The sequence below is a fragment of the Oreochromis niloticus genome, unplaced genomic scaffold, assembly GCF_001858045.2.
Source record: "Oreochromis niloticus isolate F11D_XX unplaced genomic scaffold, O_niloticus_UMD_NMBU tig00000681_pilon, whole genome shotgun sequence".
NCBI classification, from domain to species: Eukaryota; Metazoa; Chordata; class Actinopteri; order Cichliformes; family Cichlidae; genus Oreochromis; species Oreochromis niloticus.
Window position 1 is genome coordinate 22881 of NW_020327212.1, and position 26110 is coordinate 48990.

Below are 26110 nucleotides of genomic sequence, written 5' to 3' on the forward strand. Positions count from 1 at the left end.
TCTAGGCTAACATTATATGCTGTTATTCTTTTCTGCCGTATCTTTTTATTTCTATTTAGTAGTGTGCTGTCTGAGTTTTTCCAAAGTACAAATAATAATAATAATAATAATAATAATAATAATAATAAAAAAATAGACCTTTCTGCTGAATCACACTTGTTATTAATCTCTGGCTCTCTTCCACAGTATGTCTTTTCATCCTGTCTTCCTTCTCTCACCCCAACCGGTTGCAGCAGCCCTCAGCCTGGTTTTGCCGGAGGTTTCTTCCTGTTAAAAGGGAGTTTCCTTCCCACTGTCACCAAAGTGCTTGCTCATATGGGGTCATATGATTGTTGGGTTTTTTCTCTGTATGTATTATTATAGGGTCTACCTTCCAATATAAAGCGCCTTGAGGTGACTGTTGTTGTGATTAGGCGCTATATAAATAAAATTGAAGTGAAGTGAACAACTCTCCATCTTTTTAACACTTCTACCCTTTAATTTCCTAAATAGTTTAACAATTACAACAAGTCAACTCAAACTCATTCAGCTTTCAAACAACATTTTCTTAGAAATGCATTCTCTAGTATTATTATGTGTAATTTTCTTTTCCGAGAGCAAAGTGGATATTTATCACTGATAACCTATTATTTATTAGGTTTTTTTTTTTGCAAGAATTTTGATATTTTTTCAGAACTCTGTGTATTATTTAGTATCACGGTTGTTTAAATCTCTGATCCCCACAAATCGAAGATGTGCATGTTAAAAACATACTCTGGAGAAAGAAACGCTTTAATTCTGAAAAGATTTGACCGGAAGTGCTGTTCCTGTTTAATGATCGAGTAAGTCCAAAACCAACCCTGGTCAGTGAGCTGAGTAGGATTAGGAGCTCCGCAGGAGAGCTGCAGCTCGGCTTTCCGTGCTTTGTTTTCTGCTCCGATCATCAAGAGCTGCAGTCTGGTGTGTAAACGCTACTCTCCTTCAGCTGCATGTAGTGCTTCTCTCTGAAAGCATCCCGCTTTTTTTTTTTTCTCCAGAGGGTATCCCACCGTACCGCTCGCCGTCCCATTGCAACAGGTCGAGCAGGAGGTTAAATCTAAAAAATATATATATAGATGTGATATGACAATAAAGTGCAGAGAGAGAGGCGGGCAGCAGAGGAGGTTGACGGTGTAAGCTTTGATGGTTTCAGCTGCAGTGGATGCGACAGAGCGGGGACCTGCCAACATGATGCCGGTGAGTGGAAAATCACATTCTGCCTTAATGACCCATTCATGCACAACTGTCACCACCATCTGAGGGGGAAACTCCGAGTTCAACTTTCTAGCACATATCCTTACATAGCTGGATCACGAATTACATTTATAGGACCACGCACTGAGATCGTGGGAAACTGGAAAGCTTTTTTTGTGTCTTGAAATAACACGTCATGACCCAATTTCCTTCGGGGTCAACCTTCAGGATCAATAAAGTTTTATTGAATTGAATTGAATGTTTTATAAATTAAACCTTTTATCGCACTAATCTTTTCTGGTTGTACTTCGCTTCCTCTGACTTTGTAATGTAACGATAAATACTACATATAACACAATTAATATTTTTAATCACGCAGTGTGTTTATGTTTGGAAATAAAGATATTAGGTGTAGTTTTAATTTGTGTTGATGTGCAAACATTCAGCTTTAAATCATGGCTATGTGTGGAGTGTTCTTAGCGGCTTGCTTTGTGTTGATATTGTGTCTTTGCGTTGGGTGCAGTTTGCACAGTGCCTTCATCAGCTGTTATACAATAAAAATTAAAGTAACTTTCTTTAACATTCACACTCCTTCAAAATTGTAAAGTGTTTTCACATTTTCTCCTTGATCCACACAAACTGAAATCCACTTGCAAGCAACTTGATCAGTAACATTACTATGACTGTAAAATGTATTAAAGTACTTACAGAATATATATAATTTGACACCACACTTGGGCCCACTGGCTGCTCAGCTGTGGATCTACTTTGCTGTATCTGAATAAAGGAAGTGAATAAATTGGGGAGCAGTGAGGGAACTTGTGCTTCTCCTTAACTGTGAATGGGATGAACATTGTTGGTGGAACTGAGCTTTATATGTATGAACCCATATATATTGATGGTAACAACTAATACAGGAGGTCTGAAGCCTCCTTTCCCACTATAATTTCCACCCTATTCCTCACATTGTATTCAGCAGGAAGCTTATTCAGAAAAACAGGATCAGTTAGACAACAGATGCCAGTGTGATGGAATCAGACAGAATAGGGATTACTTGTTCCTCTCATCACGGACCAACTGCAGGACACAGAGGATTTGAAGTTGTCTGGTGTCTGTGGCTGTCTGCAGTGACTCAAACACAGCAGACTTCTCTGTTGTGCCAACTAGTGTCACAACCAGATGTGCGCAGACCAGTTGTGGATCTACTAATAATAGATTAACACCATTGCATTGCACCATTGTTTTCGTGTGGAATGATGGTACTCTTCTGGTTTATGAGAATAAAAAAGAAAAAAGAAGCATTGACCTTTTCGTGCATGCTACATCCTCAGTCTTACTTCTGCTGAACAGCTTGACATTTCGGGCTGTGGCCCTGTGCCGTCCTGGCACTTGTCACATGTCAGACTTCCCACTCTTCACCGGTGTCCTGTGTCTGGGAATCACTCATGGCTGCAAATCTGAAGTAATGTGAACTGACCACCGAAGCCAAAGTGTCATTATTTAACTGAAATTCAGATAGCTGACATGTTGACTGGTTGGATTTAAGTGTGTTTCAGCTACAGTTATCTGTATTAATGATCGGGGAGTTTTTGCACACTAATGGATGGTAGACAAAAGAGGAACTTTATAGACTCTGTTGAAGGAAACAGAACCTATCAATGAGGAAATGGTGAGATGAACTTCTCATTTACAGACCTTATTGTTCTATAGTCAGTAAATTCTACTCTTGACATCATTATTTCTACATAGGTTGTTTGGAGGAAGCTCTTATAAAACAATAACCAAATTACTCACAACTCGTCTTAAATAAAAGTGTAAAGGTGACACATACTCTCTACTGCTAAATGTAGCTTTTTTTGATTCACACTTCAAAATAATCTCTATTTTTATAAAAATGACAAGTTGACAAAACAAATCAAAAAACAAAAATCAACTTTTCTTCAATGCAAAATATTATTGAACTCAATAAAATTGAAATTAATTCCAGGCTATTCTGTCACCGAAACAACTGAAACTAAAGTACTCTGCTACCAATGATTAACCGCAAATGAGATTCTATCTATCTTTTATCTGACATATTTCACCTTACCCCTTAGAAGAAGGTGTAACAGATTTATAGAACAAAGCAAGTGTCAGGTACTTGCATCATTTTCTAGTCTGACAGTAAATTCACCAGATAGCAGGATATCGACCTTTCTCTTGTTCACTCATCTTTTAAACCTTACTGAGACCGCTGGCTTGTAGCTGCCAAGCTCTGTGTAGCTTTAGCTACTTCACCTTTGTTAATTTCCTTAAAATATCCATGTTCAGCTGGGCAAAGGCAATTTGAGTGTCTGATTAAGTTTTCATGATGCTCCACTAGAGCTGGGCGATAAAACGATAACGATATGTATTGCGAAATAACTTTTTCTCAATAGAAAAATTAAACTATTGCGATAGGCCTCATCTCTCTTGTCCTCTTAAAAAAAAAAAAAAAAAAAAAGAACAGCCAATCCAAATTAAGTAGCGCAGAGCCGAACCAATCACAGCCGGAGCGTCACGTCACGTGACTTGTTACGTACACCACAAGCGCCAAGGCGCACATGTGTATTTGTTTTTACAGCCGTGCAGCCCGGGTAATGAAGGAAATGAGTTTGCCGACTAGAGAAAAATCAACCGAGAGCGTGAGCGAAGGTTACCGAAGAAAAAAAAAACAGATGATGGTTCCAATGCCAGAGAGCTTGTGGAACGGAAGGGCCACAGAAGTTCCGTAGTGTGAAGGTATTTCGGCTATTTCAAGTCTGACAAAAAACAGAGTAGCGCGCACTGTAAATTGTGCCGAAAGCAAGTCTGGAAATACAATAAAGCGGTGCATGCTCAATCTCTGACTGAAAGCGCTAATTCGTCATTCGGCTTTTGTCAGACTAAAGTAACTGTTAAAACTGTTTGAAAAGCTAAGCTATACAACAAGGAGAGATTGAGGATTTCCTTTTAGTTCTCAGTTTATTTGATATTGACAAAAGTTAGTCAATTTTGTCTGTTTTTCTGTAAAACGACCTAAGATTTATTTTTAGAATTAATATTTTGTTTCTAAGTGGAATTGACAATTTAGTAGTCTGTTTTGTTTGTTCTATTTTGAAACTTAAACGCTTTAGCGGCTGCCTTTTGTGTAGTTTGCAATATTTGCCTTTATTTATCTGAAACTGAAGTCTCATGTTCCTTAAGTACATTACCCTGTTGAACTTATTATGGGAAATAAATATTTTAATTAAAACAAGCTGCTAATTATTTCACATTTTACTTGTGAGCAACGGCAGATTTAAATCTTACAAATATAGTTATTTGGCTTATATCGTGATATATATCGTTATCGCCTGAAATGAAAAAAAACATATCGTGATATGAAAAAAATCTTATATCGCCCAGCTATATGCTCCACCCACAGTTTATTTTGGTGAACTTTGTGACTTCGCTCATAGTGAAGAGCTTCCATGTTAATGGCATGTTGTATGTGCTGTATGTGTTCATGTGACTGTTTGCCTAGCTCATAACTGGACATGGTTACCAGACAGGGCCAAGAACGCTGGAACACATCCAGCCCCTGGTCAGTTGATTTGTACTTTACTTATGCTGACTTCTTTGACTTCTTCCGGCTGCCCCTCATTAATAACATAATGAACAGCAGGTGGGTGGGGCGTTTGTGCTCTCATTCAGAGCCATGTGTCCTCTAACATAGCAACTACAGGTTTCTGGATGTTAAAGATTCTGTGTGTTGAACAAATGTTGATTGGTTGTCAAGTGGGTGGCTGCAGCTCAGGAGGTAGAGCAGGTCATTTACCAATCTGTAGGTTGGTGGTTCCATCCCTGGCTGCTCCAGTCTGCAGATACTAACTGATGCATCCATTGGAATGTGAATGTTAGGCTACGTACACACTAGCCGGATAGATTTGAAAACAGCGTTTTCGTCTGAAAACGCTCCGCGTCCACACTATCATTTTCAGTCGTTTTCACAGAGTTGTGGGTCCACATTAAAACGGCCGAAAACGCTTATGTTCCAGTACTGCGCATGCGTGAAACGCAAGACAATTCGACCTGCCTCATTTCTGTCTGCCGTTTATTCACCTTCTGGCTCTTTAAAACGTCGCGGCAAAATGTCGAGGAAAAGCAACACTTTTTTTTTTTAAATGGACTAACAATGAGGTGGAGATGTTGCTGCAAGTAACACAAAAGTACAAAGTTGCAATAGTGAGTGAGAATTAAAGAATTTGAAAGCTATCTGGAGCATGTACAAACTGATATTCATCTTTAATAGGGCTGTCAGAACTGAGAGAAAACAAAACAACTGCTGTATAATGCCCTCTGCTATCTTAGTTTAATTGGTCACTTGACTGCATCACATGACTAAAATGTGTCATCGTTTTCAAAAAGTCTCCATTTTCACTGTCCACACACTGCAACGCGAAAGCACAGTTGTCAAATGTATGCGTTTTCGAGAGTGTTTTCAAAATGCTGCATTTTCCTTGAGTGAAAATGCCGTCTCAGTATGGATGGGAGTCCAAAACGGAGAGAAAATGATGCGTTTTCAAACGAAACGACGTAGCCTTAGACAGAAAAGCATAGAAAAAAGTGCTAGCATGAATCAATGAGTGCTTTGAGTGCTCAGGCTGAGTAGAAAGGCGCTGTGTAAGAACCGTTACAATTGGGCTGAAACAGGGAAGAGACTGTCAGGAATGAGAGAAGTGTGAAAAGAAACACCAAAGATGCAACACACAGCAGTCATTTGAGCTCTTTGCATGTTAACTCTTCTCTGGCTGGCTGATAGAGAGACCAACAAGCAAGAGTAGCCCCAGATCCGTTACACCACATTGTACACTGCCTCCATCAACAACAGGCCCACTCTGCAGGTAGACAGACTGTCCACTAACTGCCAGCGGACTGCTAATACAATACCACTGCTGAAACATGATTTCAGAATAAGTGGAAGAAATCTTAATTAAAAGTATGAGATTTGGAAGTCAGAAAAGACAGCTTTTCAAAGTGTTTCCACTGCAGTTAGAAGAGTTTTAAAGAAAATTACAAAGCGCTTTGTCAATAGAAAATTGTACTTAGTAGTCAGTATAAACTTTGAATGACATAAGTTTGCATATGATAGAATACTGCATGACCTTTTGATGACTCAGACTGTTGTTCACTACAAGACTTGTTCTGTTCCCTCTTATCATACAAAGAAGAAGCAGTTTCTTCTTCTAGCGATAGTAAGAGCTGAACAAGCAGTTTCACTCCCTACCAGGAAGAGGAGCCGCTTCTCCCTATCAGGAACAGGAGCCGCTTCCCACAGAAACACACACACACACACACACACACACACACACACACACACACACACACACACACACACACACTCCAATGCTTTGTTTCTGCTCTGGTCTTTATTTATATACAAGGGTTCAGAGCGCGAGTCCCTGAGCCCCCACTCTTGTGCGAGCGCTCTGTGACTGCCCTTGCTGCAAGTAAAACTGTGTGTTTCTGCTCTCTGACTCGCAGCTGAAGAAGTGTCTTTAGAATACATCTCTTGACAGGCTTTTATTAGTGGAAGTTGTCAGAGTGTAGTTTCTGCTGAGACAGTTACTGTGGCTCACAAAACAAAAAAAAACAAAACAAAGTTAGTCAGTCTTTTTTTTTTTTTTTTTTTTCCCCCGTTGTTCATATTAACTTTGACGTCCAGACTATAAGAAAAAGAAGGAAACAGGTGGAGGACCAGGATCAAATTATCTGTTAACCAGAGACGAGAAACTTACTGCAATGGGGAAAAAAAAAAGAGATGTCAGTATTTTCCAGCAAAAGATGAGATGAGGAATATAGTATTATGTTTAACCTCCTAAGACCCGAACTCTTTCACAGCATGCAATTTTAATTTCTCTTTGATATTTGGTCACATTGGGGCCTGATGAATGTAAAAACAAAGAATTACCAGATTTTTTTTTTTTTTTTTTACCTTATTTTTGTTTTTAAGAAAAATAAGAGCCACATATGAGGATATTCATTTAAAATTTTGATAGAACAGTAACAGTATAATGTCCTCATAAGTGGGTATCAGGCCCTTGTAAAGCAAAATTCAGTATTTTGGCCTAAATAACCCAAAATGTGATGTCCACATATGTGGACGCCAGGTCCTAGGAGGTTAAAATAAAAGGTTAAACCCGATACTTTTTTGTTAATACTTTGTTTTCTTTATGTGCATATATTTTTCACTTTCATTCATTATATTTAAATCTGACCATTTTGTGATTCAAAATGTTTTGGAAAACTGTAATAATTGTAGTAATAATGATAATAATAATAATAATAATAATAATAATAATAATAATAATAATATAGAGATTATAGATATAATTTAGAAACCGAATTAAAAAAAACAAAAAAAAACGGTCTAAAGTGAAACATTTAGTGCAGCCTATAGAGATTACATGAACATATGCTGACCTTTGTATGTCAGACTTTGTCCATGTCTACTTAAACCTCCAGCACTATAAAAGTATACACAGTATATGACAGAACAAAAGGAAAATCATAAAAAAAAGACCAGTTCTTGTAATTTAAGATAGTGAAGCAAGCCTTAAATGTTTCATACAAGCTGCCTTTAAAAGGTAGCACACCCTATTCATTAAACTGCATCCTCAGTCTTCTAGGCAGAGCTCAGTGGAGCTCACTGTGCTGCTTGTGCCACAGTGACCAGAAATTAACACTAACACACAGACACAGACACACACACACACACACACACACACACACACACACACACACACGGTTCAAGGTCATATGGGAACACTATTATTTAATATTCCTTAGGCGATGAGGAGCTAAAGCATTTGTAGCCTTCATGTTAGTTTACAACATCACCCTGGTGCTGATATTCACGCCTCAAAGGTGACAAAGTCAGACTTGTCCCACTCTGGTTATGTTTACATCTTTAGGCAGAAGCATTTTGACAGTGAGAGTAGTTCATTCTGTCATGTTCAATGTATAGTATAAAATTGCGCTTTTTATTTTAGCGTATTTTAACCCTAATGGAGCGCACCTGTTTGGTTCAGCATGATGTGAAGAATGTCAGTGTGGATGCAACAACATAAAAACACCGCCCAGTAAAAAAAAGAAAAGAAAAAAGTTATCACTTGTGAACTAAAGGGTCAGAGTGTCTGTCAGTCATGATAGATTTCATATGAAGAGCTTCGTGAGAACTGAGGAAAATAAAAATAAGAGAAATAAGAAGATAAAGTTAATCAAAAGTGCTCCAGTGAGTTACCTGTCAGTCCCAGTGACAGCAGTGTTAACTGGATTAGTTGTTTGTTTGTTTTTTTATAAAGTCAGTGAACATGAAGTGGATTACAACTAAAAGACACAAATATGTACCTAACATAATGATTTTACATGGCTTGAGGGAATTTGTTACAGGTTTATACAAATATTCACTTGGATTCAAGGATAAAGTCATAAGATGGTTCGAGTTCATTTTCACCTCATGTCTTAAAAAAAAAAAAAAAAAAAAAAAAATGAGTGTCTGGCATGTTGTATCCACAGTCATGATGTTCCATGGTTTAAACATTATGATTGACTCCTTTTGTGAGACTACAGTAACATATGTGTAAACTGCAACTTGACTGGTTAGCAGAGTCATAGTGCTGCAAGGTAGTAATTGTAATTTGCTTAAATGTTTGTATTTGGAATGACTTGACTTGGAATTGCCAGAAATCACCCCACTGTGTACAGTGATTCTGACAGCTGTGACTCTGACAGCTCACTGAGCCACAAGAAATATAAAAGCATCAGTTAGTTTCAGTGTGTGTTGTGTAACAGGAGCAAACAGTGTGAGCATGGCGTTTTAGTGACATTTAGCAGGTGAGCACACCTGTGGTGCTACTTTCAGCTACCGGTAAACATTCAAATGTAGAAAAGTCCCCTTCTTGTTGACATCCTCTAACAGACACCAGTATGAAAATTGGTTTCACCATATATGTTGGCCAATATGCTAATATGTGTTAATGCAAATATATAATTAGCTAATCAGATGGCAGCAACTCAGTGCATTTATCTATTTAGGTATGTAGACATGGACAAGACGAGTGGCTGAAGTGCAAACTGAGAGGGAGAGTAGGGAAGAAAGCTGATTTAAGTGACATTGTCTGGCACTAACAACCATGCAAACTAGTCTGAGCATTTCAGAAACTCCTGGGATTGTGTTTAGTTATGTTTAGGTTTACAGAAAATGGTCTGAAAAACAAAGTACCCAGTGAGCAGCAAATCTCTGGTGTAATATCCCTTGTTGATGCCAGAGGTCAGAGGAAAATGGCCAGACTGCTTTGAGCTGATGTGAAGGTGACAGTAAGTCCAATAACAGCCCATCACAACAAAAAGCATTAATGAATGTACAGACTGAACAAAGAAGTACATGGGTTAAACACTTACGTTTCATATATACAGTGTATGTTTATATACGCAAACAATGCAGAAGAGGGGATGCCGGTCGGGCTCAGATGCTAAGCTAGGCAAACAACCACACCGGCCAGCACTTCCGAGTCTTTTCGTATCGAACGCCAGATCCATCACCCACAAATTGGACGAATTGGAGCTACAGATAGCCACCACGAGCTTTGCACGCAACTGCAGCATTATTCTTATTACGGAGTCGTGGCTTCACCCGCTGATTCCCGACGCTGCAGTCGAGTTAGCAGGCCGCACGCTACACCGGCACGACAGAAACAGCAACTCAGGTAAAAGCAGAGGAGGGGGACTATGTGTTTACGTGCATAACGAGTGGTGTTGTAACAGCAGGATCATTCACACACACTGTTCTCCTGATTTGGAAGTTCTGGCAGTCTTGTGCAGACCTTTTTACATCCCGAGGGAGTTTACAGTAGTTATTGTGATAGCTGTTTATATACCGCCGGATGCGAACGTCGGCACGGCTCTCAGCCTCTTGCTCAACACCATAAACAAACAACAGCTTGCCCACCCCGATGGGGTTTTTATTGTCGCCGGTGACTTTAACAAAGCGTGCCTAAAGACTGTGCTTCCTAAATTTGTCCAGTTTGTGGACTTTACTACGAGAGGAGAACACACTTTGGATTATGTCTATTCAAACATCAGGCATGCTTTCAGAGCGACAGCCCTCCCCCACCTGGCTGGATTTGACCACCTCTGCATGTCCCTCACCCCCACCTACACCCCCCTGCTGAGAAAAACAAAGCCCCAGACAAAGACAATAAAAACCTGGCCTGAAGGAGCCCTCTCTCAACTGCAGGACTGCTTCTCAACTACTGTATGGGATTTATTCTCCAGCCACAACCTCCAGGAGTACACGGACACTGTACTCTCATACATCAGGAACTGTGTTGACAATGTCACCGTCAACAAAAGGGTCAGGGTGTTTCCAAATCAAAAACCCTGGATGAATAGCGAAGTGCAATCCCTCCTAAAAAGCCGCAACACTGCCTTCAAGTCAGGGGACAGGGCTGCGTATAGGGCGGCCAGGGCAGACCTGAGTAGAGGCATCAGGAAAGCTAAGGCTGCCTATAGGAGGAGGATTGAAGATCACTTTGCTGACAACGACCCCAGAAAAATGTGGCAGGGGATCAATCACATTACCAACTACAGAAGCAATAACCAGGCGACATCTAGGATTGATGCCTCGCTGGCTGAGGATCTAAATCGTTTCTTCGCCCGCTTTGAGACGACCAGACCCTCAGCTGTCACACCACTTCCACCCGCCCCCAGCACCGGCACACTAACACTTAGGGAGCATCAAGTGAGGTGTGTTCTAAGGTCAGTGAATCCCAGGAAGGCGGCAGGTCCTGATGGAATACATGGAAAGGTTCTCAGAGCATGTGCTGACGAACTGACCGGAGTCTTCACTAAAATCTTCAACCTTTCCTTGTCATTAAACACCGTCCCGCCCTGCCTCAGAACCTCCACCATCATCCCCATCGCCAAGAAGACAGCTGTGGTCAGCCCAAATGATTACAGGCCTGTTGCACTTACGCCTGTAGTGATGAAGTGCTTTGAGAGACTGGTCTGTCAGCACATCAGGGCCAGTCTGCCTCCCACTTTGGACCCCCACCAATTTGCCTACAGGACTAATCGATCCACCGAGGACGCTATCACCATAGCGCTCCACACTGCGCTGAGTCACCTGGAGCACAGAGGAAGCTATGTGAGAATGCTCTTTCTGGACTTCAGCTCAGCATTCAATCATATCATCCCGGAGATCCTGGTCCAGAAACTGTCTCACCTGGGACTCTCCACCCCCATCTGCCTCTGGATCAAGGACTTCCTGACAAACAGACCACAGTCTGTCAGACTCGGCCCCCACCTGTCCAGCACCATCACACTCAGCACCGGGTCTCCACAAGGATGTGTTCTGAGTCCCCTCCTGTTTACGCTCTACACATCCGACTGCTCCCCTACCCATCTCTCAAACACCATCATAAAGTTTGCGAATGACACCACTGTGGTTGGACTCATCTCAAGGGGGGGATGAGTCGGACTACAGAGATGAGGTCAACAGACTGACTGAGTGGTGTTCAGTTAACAACCTCCAACTGAACACCACGAAAACTAAAGAACTCATCTTGGACTTCAGGAAGGGCAGAGCAGACCCGACCCCACTTTACATTCACGGGAACCGTGTGGAGAGGGTACACTCCATGAGGTTTCTGGGCATGCAGATCTCTGATGATCTCTCCTGGACTGCAAATACCACTGCGGTGGTAAAAAAGGCCCAGCAGCGTCTCCACTTTCTGAGAGTGCTCAGGAGGAACAACCTGGAGGAGAGGCTGCTGGTGACATTCTACAGAGCCACCATAGAGAGCATCCTAACGTACAGCATAACAACATGGTATGCAGGGTGCTCAGCTGCAGACAGGAAAGTACTGCAGAGGGTCATCAACACAGCCCAGAAGATCACTGGCTGCTCTCTGCCCAGCTTGGAGGTTGTCAAGAGATTTATTCTAAAGACACTTCTTCAGCTAAGAGTCTAAGGGTAGAAACACACACAGACGCTGTGGTTTTCACTTGTATACAAGGGCGGTCACAGAACGCTCACACCAGAGTGGGGGCCCTGTGATGCGCGCTCTGTTCTTGCACTTGTCTTTATTTATATGCAAAAATAATACAACAGTGAATACGTCTATTCATAGGCAGAGGAAAGTTAGTGCGTAGGGAGTGAAGATAAGAGTGGTTTAGGTGTATGCATGTGTGTTGTGGGATACAGAAAGACGCGGCCTCTCTTCTTGTTAGGGAGCGTCAGATAAAAGTGTCCAGCTCTCCTCTTCCTGCTTGTTCAGCTATTATCGCTGTGAGAACGAATTTATAAAACAGTCTTGTAGTGGACAACAGTCTAAGTCATTAAAAGGTCAACATACAGTATTCTATCATATGCAAACTTATATCATTAAAAGCTTATACTGACTGCTAAGTACAATTTTCCATTGACAGAGGTCATTGCAAACTCTCGGTACCTCAGCAGAGCTGGCAATATCATCAAGGACCATTGTCACCCCAGCAATCAACTGTTTGAACTATTACCGTCAGGCCGACGATACAGGTCGCATAAAACCAGGAGAAACAGATTCAGGGATAGCTTCTTTCCCAGAGTTATCACCGTTGTAAATAAGCACAAAAACATTTGAACCTGCTTAGCCATACCATACTGTCACTGTCATTATATTATGCTGCTATTCATACTGTCATTATATTAATGCTGCTATCCTGTAAATATCATACTTACTTTTGTTTGAGTACTTACGTTTGTTTTATTGTACCTTTTATATTTTACATTTATATTTATTATTGCATTTTGCACCAAGGGAGTGGCACTCCAATTTCGTTGTACCCTGTACAATGACAATAAAGGCTATTCTATTCTATTCTATTCTATTCTAATGCTAAGCACTGCTGATGACAGGTGTTACTAGGTAGGTAGATTTAATTTAATTTAATTAATTGGGTTACAGACAACAATAGCATCATAACACACTTTATCAAAAGTATGACTTTATAGATGATTAGTAAGTATGTGGGACATATCCCAATATAATCTAACAAAACACAGCCAGTCAATTAGAAGACAATGTTAACAATAGATGTATGGAAGCATCCTGTATTTATACTGCTCACTGTGGTAGCGTAAGAGACAATAGGGTTGTGTGTTTGTGTGTATTGTTAATCCAATATTGGTATGTTATGTGATGCTGGTGACCATATGGCTACAGCCCTCCACAGTGCCTACAAAGCATTTGGGATGTGACCTGCAGTGTGGCAGCTGTCAGCATGTTGCCCTGAGCAGAAATAGAATAGATACTGAAGGAGTGAATGAAAACAGTCGGCACACTGACAGTGAAATGTTTTTTCAGTCAGTTTAGTTGTGATTTAACACTGTTATATATAATGCCTGCTGAGATCAAAACCAATATTCTTTGACCTTTTGTTTTTTCCCCCGTCTAGTCTGGTAATGTTTCAAATAAGCTTCAGTTCTAATTTTTAAGCTTTGAGCTTCTGATCTCAGGATTACAGATCTACAGAAATATTTGACAGAGTTTCCTGATTTGTCCTGTTAATTATAATAATCAAATTATTTAATTAAATCGGTGATCTACTGTGTTGTTAAATATTTAGATTTATTACTCAAAAAAAAAAAAAAAGAAGAAGCCCAAAACACATTTATGGCCAGGCATGTATAGACAGTCAGTTGTTTGCTGGAAATAACTTATTCTTTGTCAGGATTTTACGATAATCACTGAAATCAGACATTCAGTCCTAGCTTCCCAACTGTCACATTTGTAATCACTGGTGCTTTATAGATATCTACATCAGCACCAGTAAAAAAAACCAAACAAAAAACTTAAAAATAAAATTTAAAAAAAATGTTGAGTTTGCAGTTGTAAGTCTGAGCAGCAGTTAAAACAGCTTAAAGGGTTTTTAATTTGCTAAAATTATGTAATACAGTTCTTTTGTTGGTTAAAGCTGAACTATATGTATCCATGTGTGTTCGTCTGATTCTGTTGTGATGTCTCAGTTGTTGGCAAGTCAGTAACAGGATTACGAGGTGACTATTTTGATCACTGTTAAGACGAAGCTGTTGACCTCTTTCAGACAGTAAATGGATCGTTAATTTCATCGCATACAGCAGTGGGGGGTTGTGGTAGTATTAAGCAGCGTGATGCAGCTTTAATTCCTGGCTGGATTAGGAGCTGAGGCCACAGGAGTTTAAGTCTCTCCGCCTGTTGACTAGCAGGTTCACGCTTTGGTGCTTTTTGTTATTTCAGCTTGCTTTCACGTTTCCACCCTCAGTTACTATGAATGACTGGCACCTGCTGTGGGTGCTTATAATGCATTGTTTCCAGGATTTCACAGGGTTTTTTTTCTCATGATCGAAATTAATGATTTTGTGGTGGTATGAAATAAAACAGCCTATACTGTCTTCTTGGAAGGATTTCTTACATTGATAGGAGACAAAAAGAGTTCTGACAGTGAAGAAAAGCAAACATATCAGCATTCTGACGTTTCTGTCCTTGCAAAATTTAGTGCTGCTGAAAACAAGGCATTATGATGGTAAAGATGCTAGTAATTAATGTTAATAATAATTCAGTGTCCAACCTCACAGGCCACAAAAAAAAAAAGCCTACTTGAATATATCATCTCCCCCTGCTGGTACTGCAACTTCAGCACGTTTTGGAGAGAAAGTGTGAAATTGACACAGTGGGCCGGTGTGTCTATTACATGTTTTGCTCACAAACAGGTTGCAACAATTGATAGCTGGTACTTCTGGGCAGACAGTTATGGAAATGCCTGGTGTGAACTGTTACTCATCTCAGCTGAGTATTTGTATTACCCATTTTAATCAGAGCTACCATTGAAACTCTAAAGGTGACTGAGGTGAAAAAAAAGTGCAAGTACTCACAAATGTAGTCCGTTTTTAGGATCTGTTGATGTTCAGGAATCAGTGGTACCAATGACAAGAGACTCCTAAGAGACAAACTTTCCTTCATCTCTGATTCGCTGCGGTGTTTCCTGGTCGACCTCAGCTGAGTGACTGATGACAGTGGCCCACTTTGTATGAACCTGAAGGAAGACGCACTGCTCCAGTTTTCTTTATGTAGGACAGTAGGCAGGCTGGTTGACTGCTTCTTATTGAGACCATTTAATCTCTGTCAGAGTCTTTCACTGGTTCAGTTAGAGCCTTTGTTGGCTTTATTATTTCTAACACTATTGCAACTTAAATTTGAGTATTTCCATTTTCTGTTGACAAGAACAGCTATTCTAGCCAACAGTAACATAAAAAATCTCTCTGAAGAGCTAAAAGGCCAGGAGAAATGAATGGGGCCAAATACAAAATGACACTTTTCTTTCTGACACTGTTCATTTCCATTTGCTGAGCAGAGAAATCTTTCAGTTTGACTGAGTGACACCAATAAAATGAACAACGCCCTCAGCAACCTTTCTTATAGTAATTTTATTTAATTTGAATTAGGGCTGTGCGATATGACCAAAATCTCATATCCCGATATTAAGACATCTATCGTCCGATAACGATATAAATCACAAAAATGTAACATTTTCTGTAAATTCTGTGAATGTCGGGCAGCTCGACTTGCATGAAGTGTTTCCAGCTGGGCATCGCGTACCTGGAGTCGAGTGTTTTAACTGATGCATGAAACGATACATTTTTAGACATAGGTTGTAACAGCCGCTGTTTTCTTTGTGAGTATTTACTACACAGCGTGCTGCGGGGAAAAGCCTGTTCTAACGTTTGAGTCTAAGGTTTATTTTTTAGTACCTGACGGCTCTTTTTTGCTTCTCATCCGTAAATACTCTGCATCTTTCACGTGATTCAGTTTATTTTGAAAAGTCTCAACAGGATCTTGAGCTTTATTGTGAAAGGTTTATGTGGAAAATAAACAAGCGGACTCGAGGTGGTTTTACCGTCGTTGTTGCTAACGACAACGCATAAAAACAAGCGCTTGTCCGTCTGTAGTGTGGTTATATTAAAAATAAGAGAAAGAGAACTTTAGGAAATTAATATAGCCACTACAGTGACCATCAAAGTAATGAAAAAATATTGCCGTAAACAGTTTATTTTGCGACACCACGAAACAAACGATAGCGTAAAATGAAACGATAGACGTTTTTATATCGTCATCCGATATATATCGTTATATCGAACAGCCCTAATTTGAATCCCACTCATGTGTGACCTTATGGCTGCCTAATAACTGGCATTGGAAAGCTTGGAACTTCCCATTTTTGCTCTGTCATGGTGATACTGTGGACTTGTTCCAAAGCCTGAAGTCCAGATTCTCTTTGGTAGAGTCACTTTTTCTCAGTTAGAGACATTTTAGTCTTCTCATCTTTTCCTCACACTACTGTCATGCAGAAAAATAAGAAAGCACATGAACATGAATTCAAACAACCAACTAAAAGATTTTCAACTTGCAGATTGAATGTTATGTATTCAATCTGCATAACATATCTAACTGAAGCATAAATATATATAACTGAAGCAAAATAACTGAAGCTATTTTGCTTCAGTTATATATTTCAGGTAATATTGAATTGATTCCTATAGAATCTTTGACGAGCAATCCTCATAGGTTAGTGACTAAAAAAGGTCAACTGTGTGCACTGAAGTAGCCCACTGATTTGTCAGAAATTATCAATAAGACTGCATGTCATACAGGGTACAAAATCTATATGCCCAGTAATTTATCCCTTTGCATATTTGCATTTGAGCTGTTGAGTGTTTTTGTTCATTTTGGTCAACTGGATTTGTGGTTTTGAGTAAACTGTTTCAAGGTCTTTTGGATGGATTGCAGTGACATTTAGCTCACATACTTGTGTTCCCCCAAAATGAATTCTAATACCTTTTTCTCCTGTTACACCTTAACCAGGACAAGTACTGTATATACAACAAAGAGGATTGTGAATTCGTTTCAGCTGCTTTGGTGTTAATGAAATTACTAACATGTGCACTAGAGCACCAACAATGAGACAGACCTAAAACAGGAATGGTTTTACAGGTGGAGGCCGCTGACATTTTTTTTTCCTCAACAGGGTATGTCTCCTTTGTGCGAGTGTCATGATTCACTCGATAAAGCCTTTTTTAATAATACAAAGAGCGGGTAGGTCTGCACGGCTTCAGGGCGCACCACGTGACCATCAATTTCTATCACTTGGTCAAAGACCCCCCCGGAGTCAGTGTCGGAAGTCGCCGCTGAGCACCGCGCAGACACTACACGCTACTAATGGCCGTGACTGCATCCCCGCATACTGCCCCAACACGTTATTAAACGCTGTTCACTTCGTACCCGGAATTAGGGGGCAGGTGCGGGCTAACTCTGTGTGTTTTGCCTTTGTATTTTAATATCAGCGGGACTATGAGATACTTGTGAATATCACCATGAACACACTTCACCTCTACCCACTCTGCTTTCAGCAATGCCCCGGGGCGAACCAAGCTTTGCGTACAGCCCGTGTCCACCAAAGCATGGGGCATACCCCCTTGACTCCTTACCGGAACGCTGTAGTCCCTCCTGGGCCAGGCGATGGTGAGGTCTGGCATACCAGCTGAGTTTCGGCACCACTGCAAAGGACCATGACCCGACACACCGTTCTTTCGATTGTGTAACAGTTTTGTTTTTTTGTTTTTTAATTGATTGTGCGCTCGTATTAAATTCTCTGGTTCGGCACACACACTAGCCAGCTTTCAAACTGCCTGCACACTTCTCCTCCTGTCGTGTCCGACCTCACTATATGAAGGGAGAAACTTTGTTTGGTTGATTATTTCCACCTGTCCCTCCAGCCTCCCTTGCACTGCCGCTTGAGCTCACTGCGACATCCCTCCCCCTGCAGCTGAGCCAGGGACCACACCTCCACCACAATGATGACACAAGCATACATTGGCACTCATTCACAAACAGTGTGCATAAATCATACATTCAAACTTTCATGCACAAACCCAAATTTTATCAATATTTGTATAGCTGATTTTGTTTGTACTTCATGAACAACTTTAGAAATGCCCCAAACTGTGAGTACAAACAAATCAAAGTCTGACTGACTTAGAAAACTTAAACACAAGTTTGCAAAATGAATACTAGTATATTTATATTTATTCTTATCAGTAGTAGATGATAATATTATTATAAATAATGATATAGCGATCTTATTATTAATTTGGTCATTATATACAATTTTCCAAAACTCAGTAAGCCACAACATGGTTAGAATTGTTCTTTTTCTTCTTTCCGGTGTTCCCTGTCAGCAGTCGCCACAGCGTATCATCTGCCTTCATCTCACACTATCCCTAGTATCCTTTTCTGTCATGCCTCTTTTATCCATGAACTTCTTGGGGGTGGTTGTAACTCAGGAGGTGGAGTAGGTGATCTACTAATTGGAAGGTTGGTGGCTCCTGAAGCTCCATCTTCAAACATCGTTTGTCCAGTATGTTCACTATCCCTCCTCTATATATGTCCAAACCATTTCAACCTTGCCTTTCTAACTTTAGCATTGACATTCGATTTCCAGCTTCAAACTCATGATTCTGACACTCTTAACCTGCGCAACACTATTTCCATGCTTTTCTTTTATGGTTAGACTTGCTTCATTTCTCTTCATATTTACACTGTGGTAGAAGAGCGTGAATCCACCTCCAGTGTAGTAGCATTTAGCTTCAAATACTGTTTTGTCTTTTTTGAATGCTCAGCCCTCCCTTTTTATATCGTGTTGGCATATGCATCATATATGTTTTTGTTCTTTGAGCTTTTTTTCAGACCACATTCACTGGAATGAACAAAAGAGAGAGATCAGGGCAAAAACAGCTGTACAAAATGGGAAAAGCCAGCTCAGGGATGTCAAGTTGAAGATTTTAATCCTTAGATCAGCTTTGTGGATGGGAAACTTTAGAAGTAGCTCTGATAAGCCTTTGAGCATGCTGTCGGTTAGTGCCTAGTTCACAGGATAAGTTAAGGCTGGAAAGTGCTGAGTGCTGCATCCACGCAGGTTGGCAGGCTGTGGGAAGTAATCTGGCTATGGGCCTACCCTGCTGGAGTAACAGATGGCTCATTGCATCATGGGAGTTCTGTCCACAAATATCTGTAATAGTCGTAAATAGCACAAATAAAGGTGAAAAGGGCAGGTTTTGTTTTCAGTTATATTGCATGCTATTTTACTGAACACAATCTGTTAACGGACTATTCCAATGATTTTGGTTTTAACACTTTAAACAGAACATTGGGAACCTGACAGCCCTTGCAACTATTTTAACCCTAGAACACTATCGCCGGGTGATTTATACCCGAGCAAATACATTTACATGATTTCTCTCTCCTGCAGCTGTTTGCGTGTCGAGGAGCCTGTGCCTTCACCAGGGAAGTCTCAAATTTCCCAGGAATGGGTGGACCAAAGACCAGCTTTCCAGAGTCATTATTTTGTTTTAGGAGGTTTTTTTTTCATTTTGTTAGACATGGCACAGTTGAAAGTAAAAGACGACCACTCTAATTTGTCATGTGTTGTCATATTTTGATATATTTGATTACTTTTTATTGGTTATATTATATTGGGTAAAAATCACCCGGCATTAGTGATTGTGTTACTATTTATAGCGATAGTGTTCTAGGGTTAAGTTTGTGGATATTGTACAGGTCTATTGTGAAAGTGAGGTTGGTGATCTAATGATGTTACTGGTTGAGTTTTACTTATGGTTATGCTTATGAGTGGGTACTAACCAAAAAATATGACCATCAGTAGCAGAATGAACCTCATCCAAGGGTTGTCTGAGCAGCAGAGTGAAGCTTTTGGTCATACAGGAAGTAGACCTGTTCAGCCAAATTACAAGAGGACAGCTGAGGTAGTTCTGGCATCTGATTAGGGTGCCTCCTTTATAGAAGGAGGCGATATAGCCTCAAAATTATATCATGATATTTTAAGAAAATTTGCAATAATTACATTTTCTGACAATAAAAAAAAAATGCTTTGTTGATGCTCAGTTCCTTTCAATTCAATTTCAGTTTTGTTTATATAGCACCAAATCACAACAAAATTTGCCTCAAGGTGCTTTATTATTTTAAGGTACAGACCCTATAATAATACACAAGCTCACAGTTGTAAACCAATGACGGGGATCTCTTATCCTGCTTTTCCAGTGAGCAACTATCATTGATGACAGTCTTTCTAATTTAAAGGTAGTCTATTGAAACAACATGCCAGCAGCAGCATTATAGTACAATCGTAGTGACAAAATATTCTGTGACACATCATAAGTCAACTGTAAGTTTAAGTATAAATTTAATAATTAACACTTTAGATTGAAAGTAACTAAAGTACTTTACCCGGGATGTTGTTTCTTCCTTTTTAACCAGTTGCTTAAAGTAATGGTTTTCCACCATGTAACCGCTTCAGGAGTTTCCATCCAGCATTTGCTTTTTCTGTCACGTGGAGTGCAAGTAGCAAAGGCTGACATGCCTGGCTTTATCTCATTGAGAGATGAAACATCTTCACAAACATCTTCATCTTCACAAAGATGTCCAGTTCTGTTTTGTCCCAAATACCATTACCTGGATGACTGAGAACCTACATAGACATATCCACTATCATTCGATTTCCCATTTCAGCCAATCAGCATTTGTCTTATGCACAGTGTTGTTCATTTAGCTGGTTAGAGGGAGGTCTGGACACCTCTGCATAGTCTGCTACCCTCAGTTTGGTACTCTCAGTAATCCATTCATTTTCTAGAACTCATGAAGTGGTGTTGACACTAGAAGCTGGTTTCTTAACATCTGGCAAATAAATGAAATAAATGAACCCCGAATTCTTATTACCAAAATGTATTTTGTAATTGTAGATGTTCCTAACTGTGTACCTCAGCAACAATGACCAACACTTTAGTGAAGTCCCCATCACACCAGAGACACTGTGCAGAGATGTGGTGGAGCTCTGCAAGGAGCCTGGCGAATCTGACTGCTATCTAGCTGAGATATTGAGAGGCTCAGGTGAGTTTCTTGTATTAAGTAGATACCCAAACTGCTAGTAGTGACCTAATAATAATAAATTGCTGTATTCATTTACGAGAACCTCAAATACACAAACACTGATATGGTTGTAGCTATATTTCAAAAGTAGCCATAATGTGACTTTCAAGTGACAAGAACTATATTTTCAAACATAGTTTTGGCCCTATGGTGTATTTATATCATGATTGATTCATTCCATCTCTTTTTGTAACAAAGGGTAAATGTTATATTCTTTAACATTGTATGCTTTTTTTCAATCAATCAGAACGTGTTGTTGGAGAAGGAGAACAGATGCTGGAGGTGTTGCAGCGATCAGGACAGCAGAGGGGAGAGGTACGTTATCTCCTCCATCACCAAAGAGCACCTGGACGAGAATCAGGTAAGAAAGAAACTTAATGGCTAAAGGTAATTGAAAAACTGACATACTATGTAAGTTAATAAAGGACCACACACCACCAGAACAGTCTCAGTACAATTTGGCACTCATTCACAATTCTCTGGAAGTCTACTAAAGTGAAGAAGCATATTTCTTCCAAAAGCTCCTTCCTCATTTGGTGTTTTGATGATTGAATGTTTCTTGACTATGACGGACATAATATATGTTCACATAAAAAATGTAACATTTAAAAATAAAAAATCTAAATGTCCAAACAGCCGTAACTACAGTAATCGAATGGCCTGTAGCAATGGCCCAAACATGCCATACTCCCTAAGCACCTCTCACAAGACACTCAGAAGGACACGGTCTTCTCCCAGTCCACAAAACACACGTAGATTGGTTAGGCAAACTCCCATGCACCCTCAAGTATCCTTGAGAGGGTAAAAAGTTGGTCCAGTGTTCCACGACCAGGATGAAAACTGCATTGTTCATCCTGTATCAGAGGTTTATAGACTTTCCCAGGGAGGCTGAGGAGTGTGATCCCCCTGTAGATGGACCACACCCTCCAGTCCCCCTTCTTAAAGATGGGAACCACCACCCCGGTCTGCCAATTCCAGATGAACCACCCCTGATCTCGACGCAACATTGTAGAGGCATGTCAACCAAGACAGCCCTACAACATCCAGAGCCTCCAGGAACTCAGGGCAGACCTCATCCACCCCAGGGGCTCTGCCACCAAGGAGTTGTTTAACTGTTTAACTCATCCCCAGACTCTGCTTCCTCCACGGAAGACGGTGGGATTGTGGCACGTCACAATCTGCAAGGATGTGACATGCCACATCCTTGCAGATATACAGGGAGTGCAGAATTATTAGGCAAGTTGTATTTTTGAGGAATAATTTTATTATTGAACAACAACCATGTTCTCAATGAACCCAAAAAACTCATTAATATCAAAGCTGAATGTTTTTGGAAGTAGTTTTTAGTTTGTTTTTAGTTTTAGCTATTTTAGGGGGATATCTGTGTGTGCAGGTGACTATTACTGTGCATAATTATTAGGCAACGTAACAAAAAACAAATATATACCCATTTCAATTATTTATTTTTACCAGTGAAACCAATATAACATCTCCACATTCACAAATATACATTTCTGACATTCAAAAACAAAACAAAAGCAAATCAGCGACCAATATAGCCACCTTTCTTTGCAAGGACACTCAAAAGCCTGCCATCCATGGATTCTGTCAGTGTTTTGATCTGTTCACCATCAACATTGCGTGCAGCAGCAACCACAGCCTCCCAGACACTGTTCAGAGAGGTGTACTGTTTTCCCTCCTTGTAAATCTCACATTTGATGATGGACCACAGGTTCTCAATGGGGTTCAGATCAGGTGAACAAGGAGGCCATGTCATTAGTTTTTCTTCTTTTATACCCTTTCTTGCCAGCCACGCTGTGGAGTACTTGGACGCGTGTGATGGAGCATTGTCCTGCATGAAAATCATGTTTTTTTTGAAGGATGCAGACTTCTTCCTGTACCACTGCTTGAAGAAGGTGTCTTCCAGAAACTGGCAGTAGGACTGGGAGTTGAGCTTGACTCCATCCTCAACCCGAAAAGGCCCCACAAGCTCATCTTTGATGATACCAGCCCAAACCAGTACTCCACCTCCACCTTGCTGGCGTCTGAGTCGGACTGGAGCTCTCTGCCCTTTACCAATCCAGCCACGGGCCCATCCATCTGGCCCATCAAGACTCACTCTCATTTCATCAGTCCATAAAACCTTAGAAAAACCAGTCTTGAGATTTCAGCTTGTGTGTCTTGTTCAGTGGTGGTCGTCTTTCAGCCTTTCTTACCTTGGCCATGTCTCTGAGTATTGCACACCTTGTGCTTTTGGGCACTCCAGTGATGTTGCAGCTCTGAAATATGGCCAAACTGGTGGCAAGTGGCATCTTGGCAGCTGCACGCTTTACTTTTCTCAGTTCATGGGCAGTTATTTTGCGCCTTGGTTTTTCCACACGCTTCTTGCGACCCTGTTGATTATTTTGAATGAAACGCTTGATTGTTCGATGAGCACGCTTCAGAAGCTTTGCAATTTTAAGACTGCTGCATCCCTCTGCAAGATATCTCACTATTTTTGACTTTTCTGAGCCTGTCAAGTCCTTCTTTTGACCCATTTTGCCAAAGGAAAGGAGGTTGCCTAATAATTATGCACACCTGATATAGGGTGTTGATGTCATTAGACCACACCCCTTCTGATTACAGAGATGCACATCACCTAATATGCTTAATCGGTAGTAGGCTTTCGAGCCTATACAGCTTGGAGTAAGACAACATGCATGAAGAGGATGATGTGGACAAAATACTCATTTGCCTAATAATTCTGCACTCCATGTATAGTTACAAAATCATACTTAACCCTAGAACACTATCGCCGGGTGATTTATACCCGAGCAAATACATTTACATGATTTCTCTCTCCTGCAGCTGTTTGCGTGTCGAGGAGCCTGTGCCTTCACCAGGGAAGTCTCAAATTTCCCAGGAATGGGTGGACCAAAGACCAGCTTTCCAGAGTCATTATTTTGTTTTAGGAGGGTTTTTTTTCATTTTGTTAGACATGGCACAGTTGAAAGTAAAAGACGACCACTCTAATTTGTCATGTGTTGTCATATTTTGATATATTTGATTACTTTTTATTGGTTATATTATATCGGGTAAAAATCACCCGGCATTAGTGATTGTGTTACTATTTATAGCGATAGTGTTCTAGGGTTAAATAATTAAGGAGGTCCTTGAAGTATTCCTTCCAACGCCCGACAATGTTCTCAGTCAGAAGTCAGCATTGCTCCACCCGGACTATACACAGTACAGGTAGAGCATCGCTTTCCCCTCCTGAGTTGCCTGACGGTTTGCCAGAATCTCTTCGAGGCACCCTGACCTTATAGTCTTTTTCCATGGCCTCTCGAACTTCTCCCACACCCAAGTTTTTGCTTCAGCCACTGCCCGCGCCGCATTCCGCTTGGCCTGTTTGTACCTATCAGCTGCCTTCAAAGTCCCACAGTTCAACATGCTGTTGAAGCTCTGCTGGAGCTTCTTAACCTTTAACCTCTGGCAGAGTTCACCACTTACCTTTGTATCATTTCAAGCTATTCATTGGACTTAAACAACTTGAATTGCAATAAATAACTGGAAAAACTGGGGTGTTCTAAAACTTTTGACTGGTAGTGTATAACAGTCCAGCTAGAAGTAATACATACGTACATGAACTAGTTTATCAACATCACTGAGAAAGGACGTTTCTCAGTGATGGACATTAGATACCATATTTCTAAGATTTTTAGGGAAAAGTGCAATAACCTCCATTTTATCTGAACTCATCCAGGTCTTTATGTCTTTAATAGACTCCAATTTGTTCACGTAAATGGAGAGTCCTCTTCACACACTAAGGTTAATTATGGAGTTCCACAGGATTCAGTGCTAGGACCAATTCTGTTTACATTATACATGCTTCTTTACATGCAGTATACATGCAGTATTAAAGACATAAAGACCTGGATGACCACTAATTTTCTGCTTCCAGATTAAGATTAAAATGAGATTATTATACAGGGTGGGCCATTTATATGGATACACCGTAATAAAATGGGAATGGTTGGTGATATTAAAGTCCTGTTTGTGGCACATTAGTATATGTGAGGGGGCAAACTCCTCAAGATGGGTGGTGACCATGGTGGCCATTTAGAAGTCGGCCATCTTGGATGCAACTTTTGTTTTTTCAATAGGAAGAGGGCCATGTGACACATCAAACTTATTGGTAATGTCACAAGAAAAACAATGGTGTGCTTGGTTTCAACGTAACTTTATTCTTTCATGAGTTATTTACAAGTTTCTGACCACTTATAAAATGTGTTCAATGTGCTGCCCATTGTGTTGGATTGTCAATGCAACCCTCTTCTCCCACTCTTCACACACTGATAGCAACACCGCAGGAGAAATGCCAGCACAGGCATCCAGTATCCGTAGTTTCAGGTGCTGCACATCTCGTATCTTCACACCATAGACAATTGCCTTCAGATGACCCCAAAGATAAAAGTCTAAGGGGGTCAGATCGGGAGACCTTGGGGTCCATTCAACTGGCCCACGACGACCAATCCACTTTCCAGGAAACTGTTCATCTAGGAATGCTCGGACCTGGCACCCATAATGTGGTGGCGCACCATCTTGCTGGAAAAACTCAGGGAACGTGCCAGCTTCAGTGCATAAAGAGGGAAACACATCATCATGTAGCAATTTCAAATATCCAGTGGCCTTGAGGTTTCCATTGATGAAGAATGGACCCACTATCATTGTACCCCATATACCACACCAAACCATCACTTTTGTTGTTCCAACAGTCTTGGAGGGATCCATCCAATGTGGGTTAGTGTCAGACCAATAGCGGTGGTTTTGTTTGTTAACTTCACCATTCACATAAAAGTTTG

The 26110-nt window shown here is 40.6% G+C and overlaps 1 protein-coding gene across 2 annotated transcripts; it reads left to right on the forward strand.

Moving 5' to 3' along the window:
* The first annotated feature begins 801 nt into the window (after window positions 1–801).
* LOC109194188 (apoptosis-stimulating of p53 protein 2) lies at window positions 802–21666 on the forward strand. 2 transcript variants are annotated; one of them, XM_025904266.1, is made up of 4 exons: window positions 802–939; window positions 1017–1215; window positions 21083–21230; window positions 21517–21666. In XM_025904266.1, exons 2-4 carry the CDS (start codon window positions 1162–1164, stop codon window positions 21645–21647), a joined length of 333 nt encoding a protein of 110 aa, XP_025760051.1. In that variant the 5' UTR covers window positions 802–939; window positions 1017–1161; the 3' UTR covers window positions 21648–21666. The 2 variants fall into 2 exon arrangements, with proteins under 2 accessions (XP_025760051.1, XP_025760050.1); XM_025904265.1 differs by having other exon boundaries at window positions 822–1215.
* Window positions 21667–26110: the final 4444 nt, after the last annotated feature.